Here is a 15561-nt window from a genome sequence, read left to right as displayed (position 1 = left end):
TACAAAGGGAAATGAAAAGTTTTGAGATTTTATTTCTTTTTATTGCATGTGTATAAGTGTATTACCTGCATGTCTGGGTATCACGTGTGTGCAGTGCCTTCAATGGACAGAAGTTGACTTGGGTACTGACAAATGGTGGGGTGGGGTTAAGATTGACAGTAATCATCAATGGGTAGATAGCAGAGGCAAATAAGTAAAGAAAATTTTCAGTTGGGTCTCATGACCCAGGCCTGCTGTGCAGCCACTCACCTGCCACTCTGGAGGTTGGGAAGAACCTCAGGTTATACTACATTCCAGGTTAGCTTGGGTGATTTAATGATGCTCTGACTTTCTGCACACTTCAAGCAAGCTCACTTGAGAGAGTGTGGGCACCCAAACATTCACTCTTCTAAGTTCTCTTCCAGGATGAGTTCAATATCTTAGAACAAAATTCCTGTGGAACTAACTGAGGAAGTTCTGGGAGAGCAAAAGAGAAAGGAGAATGTACTTCAAAGGACCTTCAGACATTAGTTGGATGAGCTGGCAGGAGTTAGAACAGTCACCAGTAGAGCAGGAGGGCAGCTGATCTCTGAACACAGTTCTGAACCAACAAGAATTTAACTCCATCGGGCAGTTTCTTCTGGCTCAAGACACAACATCCAAGAGAGAATCCTAGGAGACAGAAATGAGGCAATTTCAAGGCTAGGTTGATTCTTACCCAGAGAAAGCAACAACCAATGCTGATCCACATAGAAAGTATGCAAGTTTCCAAGGCAAAGGAGAGAGGACGGGATAATGAGGCTGAAGAAAATAGGCCTGGAGGGATGGAGATTACTAAGGGGGTTTGAAAGAAAATGCCCCCCCAAAGAATGGGGGAGAGCCAGGCATTGGTGGCGTAGGCCTTTAATCCCAAGCACTCGGGAGGCAGAGGCAGGCGGATCTCTGTGAGTTCGAGGCCAGCCTGGTCTACAAGAGCTAGTTCCAGGACAGCCTCCAAAGCCACAGAGAAACCATGTCTCAAAAAAAAAAAGAATGGGGGAGAATGGCACTATTAGGCGGTGTGGCCTGTGTTGTTGGAGGAAGTGTGTCACTCTGGGGGAACTCAGGTTTTGAGGTCTCAAGTTTCAGACAGTCATCTTCCTGCTGCCTCTGGTCAAGACACCCTGCATCACATCAGCCTACACACTCCACATCTTGGTAATTACAGACAATGTCTGAACCTGTGAGTTGCCACCCACAATTAAATGTTTTCTTTGTAAGAGTTACCTTGGTTACAGTGACTCTACAACAATTAAAAAAAACCCAACAAACACAGAGATGGTACTCAATGTCACATCTGACAAGCCATGTTCTTTTGCACAACCTCACAGAGGAGGTACTAAGAAGGCCTATAAGAAATGTGCTGGAGAGGGGTGGAGCACAGCTGAGAATGTTCTCCGATGATGATGATGGGCGAGGCATTCACAATGTCTGGCCATAACATCCATTAGGGAATAGGGGGGCTCTGAAATAACACAGCCATAAGACAGGTTATGGCACTCCACTAGGAATCGAGGAGACTAAAACTACCAGGAAGATTGAACAGCAGCCAGAGGACCCTGGCCTTGAGTCACCATGAGGCTGGGGTCCTTGTGGGTAAAGGCAGTCAAGAGGATGCGATGTAGTTCAACATCAAGTTAAGGGGAAGAGGAACATAGTTCAGTGTTTAGAGCACCTCCCTAGCATCCCTGAGACTCTGGCTTGCACTGCACACATTGGATGTGGCGGCACACACCAACCTAGCATAGGAGAGATGGAGGCAGAAGTTGTAGGCCATCCTCTGCCTCTGATACATAGTAAGTTCCCAGGCAGCCCAAGCTCCATGAGACCCTGTCTCAAAAAGATAGAAATGGCTGCTGGACGATGGTACTGCACACCTTTAATCCCAGCATCCTGGAGGCAAAGGCAGGTGGATCTCTGAATTCAAGACCTCAAGACCTGCCTCTTCAACACAGTGAGTTCCAGGACAGCCAGGGCTGTTACACAGAGAAACCCTGTCTCAAAAGAACAAAAACAAGGAAAACTAAATAAACAAACAAAAAAAGCATTAACACTAAAAATGGCCAATTTTAAGCAAATTTTAAGTGTTTAATACCTGTTGAATACATTAGAGATGGTGGTGGCTCCCCTTCTCTACAACTAAGCTATGTCCCCAGAGTAGTCCAAGAATCAGTTGTTTTGTGACAGACTTTTGTGTAATACATTTAGCCCAAGTTGACATAGAACTGATTTCATAGCTGAGGATGACTTTGAACTTCATACTTGAACCTCTAAAGTACTGAGATAGCAGGCTTCTACCACTACAGGACTGAGCCAACGTGCCTGTTTACAAGGTTCTGGGGACTGAAGCCAGAACCTCACATATGCTCCGAAAATATCTGGTGACTATAGTACCAGACCAATCTAAAGAATTCTTAACACCAAACTTCAGCTACTTCCAGTAGGCATGAGTTCATCTTTCTATTCTAGTTTGTTTAACAGACCATTCTGTTTCAAAGGAAGCATCCTGGAGAAAAGCTCCAAGTATGGATAGAGGATGGGTCATTTCTCTCCCTCCCTTCTGTCCTTCTTTCCTTCCCCCCTCCTCCTTCATCTTCCTCCTCCTCTTTTTTTTCCTTTTTTTTTTTCCTTTTTTTTTTGTTTTTTTTGGGGGGGGGTTTCAAGACAGGGTTTCTCTGTGGCTTTGGATGTTGTCCTGGAACTCGCTTGGTAGTCCAGGCTGGTCTGGAACTCACAGAGATCCGCCTGCCTCTGCCTCCCGAGTGCTGGGATTAAAGGCGTGTGCCACCAACGCCCGGCCCTTTTTTTTTTCTTTTTTTGATGCTGAGAATTCAGCTTGCAACCCTGTACCTGCTGGCATGCACTGTACCACTGAACTACAACCCTAGCCCAAGAACTCGATATATTGTTTCTTTGAGACAGGTCTCCCTATGTAATCTTGCCTGGCCTGGAATTTGCTATGTAGAGCTCCCAGTTACTGGAATTATAGATGTACAACACCATGCCCACTTTTATTATATTATTGTTGTTGTTATGCTAGGAACCACACTCAAGATTTTATTTCAAAGCTGGGTGGTGGTGGCACACGCCTTTAATCCCAGCACTCGGGAGGCAGAGGCAGGCGGATCTCTGTGAGTTCGAGGCCAGCCTGGTCTACAAGAGCTAGTTCCAGGACAACCTCCAAAGCCACAGAGAAACCCTGTCTCGAAAAACCAAAAAAAAAAAAAAAAGACCTGTTTTGAAAAAACAAAAACCCTTTACTTCAAGGCAAGCACTCTACAAGTCTTACATTCCTAGCCCTGAATCTGACCTTACTTTCGGGGGAAGGATATGGAGGTGTGTTTGAAAGAGGCTCTTATGTTGCCCTGGCTCCTATAAAGTCACTGGACAGACCATTTTGGCCTTGAATGTGCTGCTACCTCCAACCTTTGCCTCTTGAGTGGTGGGACTAAAGCCCTGAGCTACCCTACCTAGTTTAGGAGGGTTCTCCTTGGCTGGACTTGACTCTTCCCTTTAATCCCAACATCCAGTAGTGCAGACATGGAGGCAGATGGAACTATGAGAGCTTGAGGCCAGCCTGGTCTACATGTCAAGCACCAGGCCAGGCAGGGATACACACTGAGACACCACCACCCCTGCCCTAACCCCCCACCCCACCTTCCACAGAGGATAGGATTCTTTTTGTTGCTGTTTTGTTGTTTGCAACAAGGATTCTCTATGTAGCCCTGCCTATCCTGGAATTCACCTTGTGGATCAGGCTGGCCTCTCAGAGATCCTCTTGTCTCTGCCTCCAAAGTGCTGGGATTGAAGGTGTAGGCTACCACCACCACCACTGGTGGATTCTCCCTTTCATTTTTAAAATTTATTTATTCTTATTTTATGTGCTTGCCTGCATGTATGTCTGTGTGAGAGTGTCAGATCTTGGAGTTACAGTTAGTTCTTAGCTGTCACTTGGGTACTGGGAATAGAACCTGTGTCCTCTGGAAGAGCAATCAGTGTTCTTAACCACTGAGCCATTTATCTAGCCCTGGATTATTATTATTATTATTATTATTATTATTATTATTATTATTATTATTATTTTAATGTTTGTTTTAACTTAGTCTTTTTGTTTTGTTTTGTTTTCCAAGAAAGGGTTTCCCTGTGTAGCTTTGGAACCTGTCTAGGAACGAGTGTTTGTAGACCAGGCTGGTATCGAACTCACAGAGATCTGCCTGCCTCTGCCTCAAGAGTGCTGGAATTAAAGGCGTGCACCACCATCACCTGGCTGTTTTTTATTTAGTCTTTAATGAAGTTGTGTATGAGATTCCTCTATTCCCAAATCTTCTCAATCATTTCTTCCCACATTTGCCCTGTGTTTCTTCAAGTCTAGACTCGGCTTTCCTTTCCAGGATTCTTTCCTTTTTTTTTCTTTGTCAGCTGCAGCCTGGTGCTATCCAACTTGCTGGGTGGGTGATCGACCGCAAGGACAGTTGTGTTATTAGTCTTTTTTTTCCTCTATACTCCTTCCATGTAGAAGACATATTTGCTTCTTGTACATCTGGAGCACTTCACTAATCTGCTGGCCTTTGTACTATCCTGGGCCAATCCGAACTTCATCATCTTTTGGAATGGGGGCAAATGGAGCATTTCACTTCCATCTCAGCTCTGTGGAAAGAGGGGAGAGACATGACATTTCCCTGAACGTAGAAGGCAGTGGTGGTGCATGCCTTTAATCTCAGCACTCAGGAGGTAGAGGCAGGTCCATCTCTGTGAGTTCAAGGCCAGCCTCATCTAGAGAGTGAGTTCCAGGACAGGCTCCATAGCTATACAGAAAAGCCCTGTCTCAAAGAGCAAACAAGAACAAAATCACAGTACACAGCCCTTATTTGGATTCTGATTCAAAGAGATTTTGTGATTTATTTGCCATACTTGTATGGGTATTCTGTCTGTGCCTGGTGTCACAGGAGGCTAGAAGAGGGTGTTGGATTCCCTGGGACAGAATTTGATATTGGACAGTTGTGAGCCACCGTGTGGCTGGGGAGAATTGAAGCCCAATGTAAGTGCTCTTAACCACCAAGTCGTCTCTACAGCCCCTCAGCCAGGCTCCAAGGTACATGATTCTAATCATAACACTTAGCAAGTGGAGGCTAGATGATCAGGACTTCTGGGTAAATCTGTCAATCTAGCAAGCTGAGCGGCCTGGGCTACATGAGGCTCGTCTCAAAAACAAAACAACAACAAAAAAGGGTGTTTAGAAAAATAAACAAAAGGAAACAAATATAAAAATTGACATAGTTGCTCCTTCCAGTAATCCCGGTACTTGTAAAGTTGAGGCAAATCAATTGACAAAATAAGGACAGCAGCAGTCCTTGTCTCACCCACCTCAGGACATGGGAAGGAGGAGTCTTTGACTGTCCCTAACCCTCTGGACATTATTCAGTTTCTGTCCCACAAGGGAGGGGCAAGGAGGTTCGGCTCTCCTGGGCCTATATGCAAGGCCCGTTCTGGCAAAGTTTGCTTTGGGCAGTGTCAACAGAAGACGCTCTTGAAGGGATCTTGGAAATACAGATTCCTGGGACACTCCCCGAAAGGAGTGAGTCAGGCGATAGGTAGGGTTTCTTAATTTAGATTTACTTATGATTTCTTAATAAATTAAGGATTAAGTATGGGGGGGCTGTTCTAGGGTTTCCTTCAGTAGCCCGGACTGAGTGAAACTGAACATTTTCCTGGCTCAGTCTCTCCAGCAGTGTTTGTTTGTTTTGTCTTTTTTTTTTTTTTTTTACAGACTGGATTTCTCTGCACTATAGTCCTGGCTGTCCTGGAACTCACTGAGATTCACCTGCCTCTGCCTTCTAAGAGATGGGATTCAAGGAGTGTGGCACCAACACCCAACCAAAAACCCAAATTTGTAAAAAGGGGGTGGGGTCTGGGCTTTGGATTTACTTATTTATATTGATTTATTTTTGGTTTTTCAGCACAGGGTTTCTCTGTAGCTTTGGAGGCTGTCGTATAATTCACTCTCTGATCCCGGCTGGCCTTGAACTCCCAGAGATCTGCCTGTCTCTGCCTCCTGAGGGCTGGGATTAAAGGCCTGTGTCACCAACGCCTGCTAGATTTACTTCTTAATTGAGCTATGTACTAGCAGCTCAACTCAGTAGTAGAACTGACAAAAAAAAAAAAAAAAAAGGACCAGGTGGAGAGAGGAGGAGGGGAAAGAGCCCAGTTGGGCGACAGGAAGTAGGAGGGGACATTTACCTGTAAATGAACCTTCAGGTTAGCAGTAGGGAGCTACAGAAATCCTTACCTGTGTTCCTTTTGTCTTCTTGAAGCTTGCGCAAAAATGGCACTTTCCAGCCGGGACGCCCAAGAGAAGGTAACTTTTCTTTTTATGACGATTAGTTTTCTCTCAGAGTTCTTTTCACAGTCTTTCTAGGTCTCGGCCTTGGTTCCGGCTTGGGGGAGGAAGCAATTCGGGTTCAAAGCCTCCATCTTGGAATCCTCTTTGCTTGTTACTTTTTTCCCACATGCTCGATACTATGTATTTCCTGGGAGTAAAAATGAAACTGTTTCCTGGATGAAATAGTAGCCTGTAAATTTGTCTCAGATAAGGAGTGTTTTTAACTGAGCTAAATCTCGAGGAAAGGGCAATTTTAAGAGGAAATTTGATAAAAAATTTTTGATAACTTATACTTTAAAAACATACACATTTCGGTGGCCATTCTCTTTTCTAATGAGAAGTAAGCACTTCCTGGGACCCGGAATGCAGGTGGGTTTCCCGTCTAGGCCTGAGTGATCCTGGGGCCAGATAGGGACCACTGTACCAAGCTAGGAGATAGAACTGGTCAGGCCAACTCACCGCTGTTTTTAGGCTTAGTTGCCAGAGTGGGGTGATGTCCATCTTTTTGTTTTGTTGTTGCTTTTTGTTTTTCAAGACAAGGTATCTGTGTAGTCCAAACTCTCTGTAGACCAGGGACCAGGGTGGCCTCAAATTTAGAGATCTGCCTATTTCTGCCTCCCAAGTGTTAAGATTAAAGACACGAGCCACTGTTGTTTCTTTCTTTCTTTTTTTGTCCTTGTTTTGTTTCTGTTTTGTAACAAAATGAAATCTGCATCTGCAGTACTTTGAAAGGTGCTATTCAAATGTAAAACTCAGTAATTCAAGTAAAGGTGAGATTTCAATAGAAGGGGAGGGACATGGCAGAATTCTGTAGAATGTTCAGAATTTCCTCAAGGAGGTGTCACTACTGCAGTCTTAGTTCATTGCTTTTCTGAGACTGGGTATATCGCTTGGCAAAACAGGGCAACTGAGATTATTTAACTTCTATAGAAAGTTCTTCTAAATTCCAGGCATCTTGCTTTGCTAACAAACACTAAAAAACAGACAGGGAATAATGAGTTCATTAAGCTTGCCTTGAAAAGAAACAGAAACCCTCACTGCTTCTCTTTGCTTAAGCCTTTTAAAGAAGAATTTGATGAAGAAGAGATCATTTTAACGCTGGTCCCGTTTACTGAGGAAGAAGCGATCACCCCACAAGTACCAGCACAAGTACCAACAGAATCGGTTTCGTCAACCATAGTCCACAGGCCACCAGGTATTGTCACGTGTGAGATGGGTTTCCAGAAAGCCAAGAGACGTAGACTTCATTTTGTCCGACTAAATTTTTCACTGCACTGCCTCAAATTCAGAAAACCCCCACTTCTGCCTCCTTGGTCCTGGCCTTAAGGATTAAAGGCCTGAATTACCAGGCCAGGCAGGTTGCATACACCACACAGTTCCTTAAACCTCACTGTAATTCCCCATAAGAAAACTTCACGTACCTCAGTTGCTAAGCCCTATTTGCTGCCTTAGGTGAGGTGTGGTAGCACACACCTTTAATCCCAGTGCTTGGGAGACAGGCAGGCAGCTAGATCTGAGTTTGAGGCCAACCTGGTTTACATAGAAAGTTCCAGGACAGCCTGGGCTACTCAGAAACCCTGTCTCATAAAAAACAAAAAAAACAAAACTCAGCTGTCTAGAATGCACACTGGGCACATACACAATTTTAAAAGAGCATAGAACTTAGACTGTAAGTGTGAGTTGCTGTCCCAAGTCACCTATTTTAAGGGGTGTGTAAAGAGTGTGTGATCTTGAAGTCAATTCCTCTTTTGTAACTGGAAGAAAAAAAGGCAGCTTTATGTACAAACTGGTTTGTGAGCAATCGGCTGGTATTAAACAGTTTTTGCTTTGTCTCTAAGTTCCCCCTATGGTACCTTCTGAGGATGTCAAACCCTCAGCATCGGAGCTAAAGCCCTACCCATCCCTGCCCGATATGCTTCCTCCTATCACTGAGGTGTCCCGGAACACTCTTCGGGAATGGTGTCGATTGCGTAACTTAAGTACCGATGGCAAGGTTAGTGCCCCCCACCCCCACCGGGATTCTACACTGTGTGGACTAAGTGTGTGGAGCTTGGTCAGGTTTTAATTCTTTTCTCTTAATTTCTTTAGAAGGTTGAAGTCTACGAGAGACTTCAGAAGAATGCGTTTTCAGAACAAAAATGTGTAAGTAGTGATATCATGATAGAGTGGGGGTGGACCCTCCCCGTGCGCTCACTAAAATTTCTCTTAGGTAACCATCCTCTAAGTCCAGGTCACTGATATCTGAGGGACCAAATGTGTAGCTGGAACTCAACCTTCCCCACCCCCTTTTTTTCTATTTATTTTTATGTGGGGGTTTTTGGGTTTTTTTTTGTTTGTTTGACGGCCGGGATCCACCTGCTGAAATTCAGGACGTGTGCCACCGCATCTAATAGATAAGGTCTCTCAAGGGTCTTAGGCTGCCCTGCTACAGCCCAATGTGTGTAGCTAAGGAGATACTGAGCTCTGAGTCCTGCCTGTAACTTCCCAAGTGCCGGGATTACAGGCACCAACAGTTGGGATTGCAGGCCTGCACCTCTAGGCTCTATGATTTACTGCTTTGAATGTAGTCATTGTAGTCAATGTGTTTAGAAGCACCTAAGTCCTCTGTCCACTACACAGCAACCTCCCGCCTTACTGTGACTTTCGTTTTGGAAACTGGGTACTATGTAGTGTGGGTGTGACGCAACTAGGATCCCAGAACTGAACTGGGAAGATGAGGGCAGGAGGGTGGGCAACAAGTTCAAAGCCAGCCTGGGCAACAGGGTGAGACTGAGCAAAACCAAAAAGGCTGGGCTGCTGGCACACACCTTTGATCTCAGCACTAGGGAGGCAGGGACAGACCAATCTCTGAGGTACTGAGTGGGGCTAGTTCTAACTACCAATTTTTTTCCCTGTTGAACCAACACTGTGGACAGTAGTGTTTTAAAATTGTACTTGCTTAAGCCAGTGTGTGAAACTGGTCTAACGAGTCCTTTTTGCAAGAGCATTTTTTGAATACTGTTGAATTTCATTTTCAGCATATTCCACAAACACCCCTTGAGGCGAAAATGAAGCCAAAATCCAAGAAGGCCAAAAAAGAACCTATGCCTCAAAACCTGAAGAGAGAGAGAGAGGAGGAGGAGAATGCCATTGTGGAGGTTTTAACCTCAGAAAGGGAGTCTGCCTTTGCCTCCTGGGGAAGAATTGTAACGAGAGCAGGTCTGCCTATGTCTGCGAATCGGCAGCCTCTTCCCTCCAATGGAAAGACCTTTCTGCTACCAGCCCCCGGTAAGATCAGCAGCAAGGTGTGACTTGTACTCTTTAGAAGCTCCTAGTTAACATCAATGTGAGGACTATAACCTAACAGTTTGAAGATGAGCCAGGTAGGGTGGTGCATACATGTGATCCCAGCCTGTGGGAGGTGGAGGCTGTTGGGTCAGCAGTCCAAGGTGATCCTTCCCAGGCGCGTTCAATCGAGATCAACCTGGATAATAATCAAAGAAAAACTACATTTCAATGAAGCAAAACTAGATCAGTTCTCAACCTTCCTAATGCTGGGACCCTTTTTAATATAGTTTTCTAATACAGTTCCTCCGGTTATGGTTCCCCCGACCATAAAGTTATTTTCACTGCTAATTACTTCATAACTGCATTTTTTTTTTTTTTTTGGTCCTTCAGGACATTTGGAGGCTGTCCTGGAACTAGCTCTTATAGACCAGGCTGGTCTCAAACTCAGATCTGCCTGCCTCTGGCTCCCAAATGATGGAATTAAAGGCATGTGCCACCACTGCCCAGCTTGCAATTGATTCTACTTTAATAAATACTTTTTGGAGATAGAGGTCTGCCAAAGGGGTCGTGACCCACAGGTTGAAAACTACTGGTGTAGATGATAACTTTGACTCACATAGAACTTGGTCTTTTCCTCTCAATGAATAGAAAAGTATTATTTGGATTAAAGACACTCTTTGCCAAATAGGGAGTTTTGACATTGAAGGAAACTTAATCTAATAACGTGCTTGTCTGTCTTTCCTTCTAGTATTTTTAGGGATTGAGAAGGTAGCTCCTTAGTCAGTGTCTGTGAAGCCCTGAATTACATCCCTATCACCATGGAAAACTTTGTGGTGTATACCTGTAATCCTAGCACATGGGAGACTGGGCAGGCTAGTCTCTAGTGAGGTCCGAGCCAATAAGGCTACATAGGGAGACCTTGTTTAATAGAAAGGTGAGTGGCTAATAGAGAATACATTCTAGATATTCAGAAATACATGTATGTATGTATGCATATATATATATATATATATCTGTACAGCTAGCAAAGATTTTTCTTTTGTTCTGTAGGCTGAGGCTGTCTTTTCAGTCTTTGTTGTAATTTCATGAATACTATTTATCAATTTTTGGTATTTGAGTCCTACTCAAAGTTATTCCCTATTCCTGTCTTTGAAAGTCTTTTTTTTTTTCTCCTTTAGGGTCAGGTCTTGTGTTAACAAAATCTTCCATCCATTTTTAGAGTTGATTATTTTTGTGACAGAGGTGGGTTTTCTACATGTGACCATCTGAGTTTTCAGGGACCATTAAGCAAAAAGGATCTTTCCCAATGCATATTTATGGCTGTAGCTTCTTGGGTTTGTTATGTCAGGGTCTTCTATTACATGACAGGACCATGCCACCTTAGTTAACTTGACTCTAGTGTATCCAGGCTGTTCTGGAAACTCAAGCTCTATAGACCAGGCTGGCCTCGAACTCAGAGATCCACCTGCCTCTGCCTCCAGAGTGCTGGAATTAAAGGCGTGCACCACCAACGCCAGGCAATAACTTTTTTAAAAAAGATACACTACAAAGCTGGGCGTTGGTGGTGCACGCCTCCAGAGTGCTGGGATTAAAGGCGTGCATCACCAACGCCAGGCAATAACTTTTTTTAAAAAAAGATATTCTACAAAGCTGGGCGTTGGTGGTGCACGCCTTTAATCCCAGCACTCAGGAGGCAGAGGCAGGCGGATCTCTGTGAGTTCGAGGCCAGCCTCCAAAACAATACAGAGAAACCCTGTCTTGAAAAACCAAATAATAATAATAAAAAATTATTTATTTAACCTTTATATGTATTGGGATGAAGGCATCAGATCCCCTGCAACTAGAGTTACAGACAGTTGTAAGCTGCATGTGGGTGCTGGGAATTGAACCTGTGTCCTCTGGAAGAGCAGTCATTGCTCTTAACCGCTAGAGCAATCTCTCTAGCCCCCCCTATAGTGTATCTTCTGAATCAGATGTTTCTGAGTTAATACTGGTTGTTGTTGCTCAGGCTTGCATTTGGGTCTCCAGGTTCCTTTTGTGCTCCCACATGATTTTTCGAATTTTTTTTCCCGTCTGTGAAGAATGAATGACATTGAAAATTTGGGGAAGTACATTGAATCTCTAGTTTGCTTTTGGTAAGAGCCACCCTTAGAATACTATTTTCCAATCATGAGGTCATGGTTGGGGGGGTAGGGGGGGTCACAGCTTTTAGGATCTTCTCCAATTTCTTTCAGACTTTTAGAGGTCTTCTACTTTCTTGGTTTATGTTTATTCCAGGCTATATGTACACATGTATGCATTGAGGCAATTTTGTGTATGGAATTTTATTCCTCCTGATTTACCAGTCATGGATCCTTTAAGTCAGTACGATGCAGTTAAGATAAGTGGGCTGTGTGAGAATACATGTTTTTTTTTTTCCCTTCAAGACAGGGTTTCTCTGTATTGTTTTGGAGCCTGTCCTAGAACTCACTCTATAGACCAGGCTGGCCTGGAACTCACAAAGATCCCGGCTGCCACTGCCTCCCAAGTGAGTGCTGGCATGCACCACCATCGTCCATTGAGAATTCTTGTGTTGATTCATTGTGGGAAAGGAAATTCAGTAGTAAATAGTTGCTCCCTCCCCTTTAGGAACAGCAAGGATTTGGGCAGCTTGGCTCAGTGGTAGAAGTCTTTAACATGCATGAGGTCCTGGATTTAATCTCTAGTATTAGAAAGAAATAAAAGTAGAATACAAGTATTAATAACTGTTAATATGTGAACCATTTAGCAAAATCTTAAAACAAATCAAGCATTCTGCAAGTAACTAAGATGCCTTTGGATGACAATTTGGTTAGAAAATATCATCTGGCCTGTTTTCCATGCATCTCATTTAATTTTTTTTTTAATATGTGCGCATTTGTCTGTGGGAGGGTCCTCTGGAACTGGAATTTTAGACAGTTGTGAGTTACCATGTGGGTGCTGGTAATTGAACCCTGGTTGTCTGGAAGTGTAGCCAGTGCTCTTAACCACTGAGCCATGTCTCCAGACCAAAGATTGTCATCTTTTTGTTTTTGTTTTCAAGACAGGGTTTCTTTGTAGCTTGGAGCCGATCCTGGCACTATAAGCCAGGCTGGCCTCAAACTCACAGAAACTGACCTGACCTGTCTCTGCATCCCTAATGCTGTGATTAAAGGCATGCACCACTACCATCTGGCCTTTGTTTTAATACTTAAATTTCCCTGTGCATACCATATAAGAGTTTTGACAGTTTATAAGTTATCAGAAATGCATTCAAATTTGTTTTCAAGATTTATTTATTGTGTTCAGTGTTCTACCTGCATGAGAGAAGAGGGCACCAGGTCATGTGGTTACTGGGAATTGAACTCAGGACCTCTGGAAGAGCAGCCAGTGCTCTTAACCATTTCTCCAGCCCCTGCATTAGATATTTAGCAGACCATAAGATAGCAAATTCAAAAGAGGTCTTGGATTATTGTTTTGACCTTCTATTTGCTTGTTCCTATTCCACAGGGTTCAGATGGTGTGTTGTCCATGGCAGACTGCTCCCTGCAGATGAACCAGGCTGGGTTTGTCTGCAGATGAACATTGGTCATACCTGGGTTCCAGACAGTCCCCAAAGAATGATCCCCCTCTTTTTGCTACCAGCCTGTGTTTTCCCAAACCCAGGAGTGGAAGATAACATGCTCTGTCCAGAATGTGTCAGAAGGTAATCCCCAAGAATTTCTCTAGGCATGGGAAACAGGAAAAATATTAACTGAGTTTCTGAATAACCTAATAGAATCCAGAGAGCTAACACCCTGTTTTGGAACCTGTTCTGGAACTAACTCTGTAGACCAAGCTGGCCTCAGCTCACATAGATGTGCCTGCCATCCCCTTAGTGATGGGATTAAAGGTGTGTGCCACCACACCTAGCTTGGACTTTTATCCCCCCAGCAACTTTTTACAGCCCTCTAACTTTTTTCTCTTACAGAAATAAGAGAACGATGAGGAATTTTACTAAAGACAAACGCTCTTCAAGGAAACGTAAAATTCTACCTCCAAATTTGCCACCTTAGACCAATGTCAAGGTTTTGGAACCGAACATCCATCCCCTGCATTGGACTTGCTCAATGCTGCCTTGTTCCACGGGGTCCAGAGAACAATTTGGACAAAAAGATATCTTTTTTTGTTGTTGTTAGAGACATGGTTTCTGTGGCTTTGGAGGCTGTCTTGGAACTAGCTCTTATAGACCAGGCTGACCTTCAGCTCACAGAGATCGCCTGCCTCTGCCTCCTGAGTGCTGGGACTAAAGGAAGGCACGCACCACCACCGCCCTGTGCAAAGATGTCTTATAACAAAAATCCCTGTGTTCAAGCAACTCTGTCTCCTAATTTGCAGAAAGTGCCGAATTGGACTTTGGAGAACCGGAAAGTTTCCTCACAGTGACGGTTCAGAAACCAAGGAGTGTTTTTCTCATAATTTAAAGCATAAATTAAAGTTAGTCAGTTGTGAACTACACCACTGGCCCTCTGTATTGACTTAAATTTCTGGGTTCTAACTGTATTATAGGTGTGCAGATGCTTTTCCTTGTTATTCCCTGAACAGTCCAGTTCACTGTATACTTATACAGCATTATAATACAACAAAAATAACATAATAAAAATAACAAAAATAAACATAATGAAAGTGAGAATACAGAGAATATAGATCCTGTTTCAGAAGGGGAGAAGGGGGTTGGGAACATACTGAAGAATGTGGTTGGGTGTATATAAGTATTCTGGAGCCCCCAGAAGACACTCAAGCAAGCATGTTAAAAGAAAGCATTCAAAGTATTTGTATTCATTAATATATGCGTTGTGTGTATGCATGTATGTACAGGTACCATGGAGGCCAGAGAGTGTTGGAGCCCCTGAATCTAGAGTTAGAGGTAGTTGAGAGGTACTTACTGTGGGTAGTGGGCCAGCTCTCCCCTTTGAGACAGGCAAGCACAGGGAAGAGTTTAGCAACCGTGACAACACTTAGTTTGGGCTACACAAGCCTTTTTTTTTATTTTATGAAGTTTACTTAATGTGGGTGTTGGGAATTGAACCCAGGTCCTCTGGAAAAGCAACCAGTACTCTTAATCTCTGAGCCATCTCTCCAGTTTTTGCACTGGACAGCCTAGGACCCTCTCCTGTATGTATTGTGCACACAGACTCCTTTCTGAACAATGTGCCTAGTAATGTGTTAGCAATCTGGAATCTCCCACCACCTGAGATGCATGTGAGAGAGAGAAAAGGTAAAAGGGACAACTTAGGACAGTCAGTTTCCTCCTTCCACAACATAAGAACTAGAGATCAAATTTAGGCTCATTCTTGGCAGAATGTGCTTTTACTCACTGAAGCATTTCACAGTTTTATTCACAAGCATAGCTTTCAGTTTGTGTTCCTCATTTCCTTTGTCCTTTCATTTGCTGGACCTCTAGGCTGTTTCCGTCCCCAGCTGTTGTGATTAGTGTGACAGTAAACAGAGATGTGCAAGTACCTCTGGTATGTATTCAGAAGTGGCACATGTGAGTCACAAGGTAGTTATAAAGGTAGTTATTGGTTTTAGTGTAAGGACCCTCCATAGTGACTTCCATATGGTACCGATTGACATTTCCCTCCATCCTCTTGCATTTGTTGTCGTTTTTCTTCTGGCTTGTAGCCATTCCCAACTGTGATGAGCTGGAACCTCAGTTTAGTCTAATTTACATGATTAAAAGTGGTGAACTCTGTTTCAAAAATTTATTATAGGAAACATGACTTATAAGGCCTTTCATTGTAATTTAACTTACCATTAGAAATATCACTTGTCTTTTCTTTTTTTTAAAGATTTATTTTATTTATTATGAATACAACATCCCACCTCCATGTATGTCTGCATGCCAGAAGAGGGCACCA

The 15561-nt window shown here is 43.6% G+C and overlaps 1 protein-coding gene across 1 annotated transcript; it reads left to right on the top strand.

Annotated features, from left to right (window-relative positions):
- Positions 1-6252: 6252 nt before the first annotated feature.
- On the top strand, positions 6253-14321 carry LOC101833336 (developmental pluripotency-associated protein 2). Its single transcript, XM_005074813.3, has 7 exons — positions 6253-6373; positions 7454-7592; positions 8236-8390; positions 8486-8539; positions 9415-9664; positions 13172-13367; positions 13632-14321. The coding sequence occupies exons 1-7, from the start codon at positions 6341-6343 to the stop codon at positions 13714-13716; spliced, it is 912 nt and encodes a 303-aa protein (XP_005074870.1). The 5' UTR covers positions 6253-6340; the 3' UTR covers positions 13717-14321.
- The last annotated feature ends 1240 nt before the right edge of the window (positions 14322-15561 follow it).

This window comes from Mesocricetus auratus, unplaced genomic scaffold (assembly GCF_017639785.1).
Source record: "Mesocricetus auratus isolate SY011 unplaced genomic scaffold, BCM_Maur_2.0 Super-Scaffold_100008, whole genome shotgun sequence".
Taxonomy (NCBI): Eukaryota; Metazoa; Chordata; class Mammalia; order Rodentia; family Cricetidae; genus Mesocricetus; species Mesocricetus auratus.
This window is presented reverse-complemented; position numbering and strand designations above follow the sequence as displayed.

Coding starts and splice junctions, on each gene's coding strand:
- LOC101833336 (XM_005074813.3), top strand. CDS start 6,341: ATGGCACTTTCCAGCCGGGACGCCCAAGAGAAG. Junction 8,391..8,485: donor ACTTAAGTACCGATGGCAAG/GTTAGTGCCCCC, acceptor TAATTTCTTTAG/AAGGTTGAAGTCTACGAGAG. Junction 8,540..9,414: donor CGTTTTCAGAACAAAAATGT/GTAAGTAGTGAT, acceptor TTTCATTTTCAG/CATATTCCACAAACACCCCT.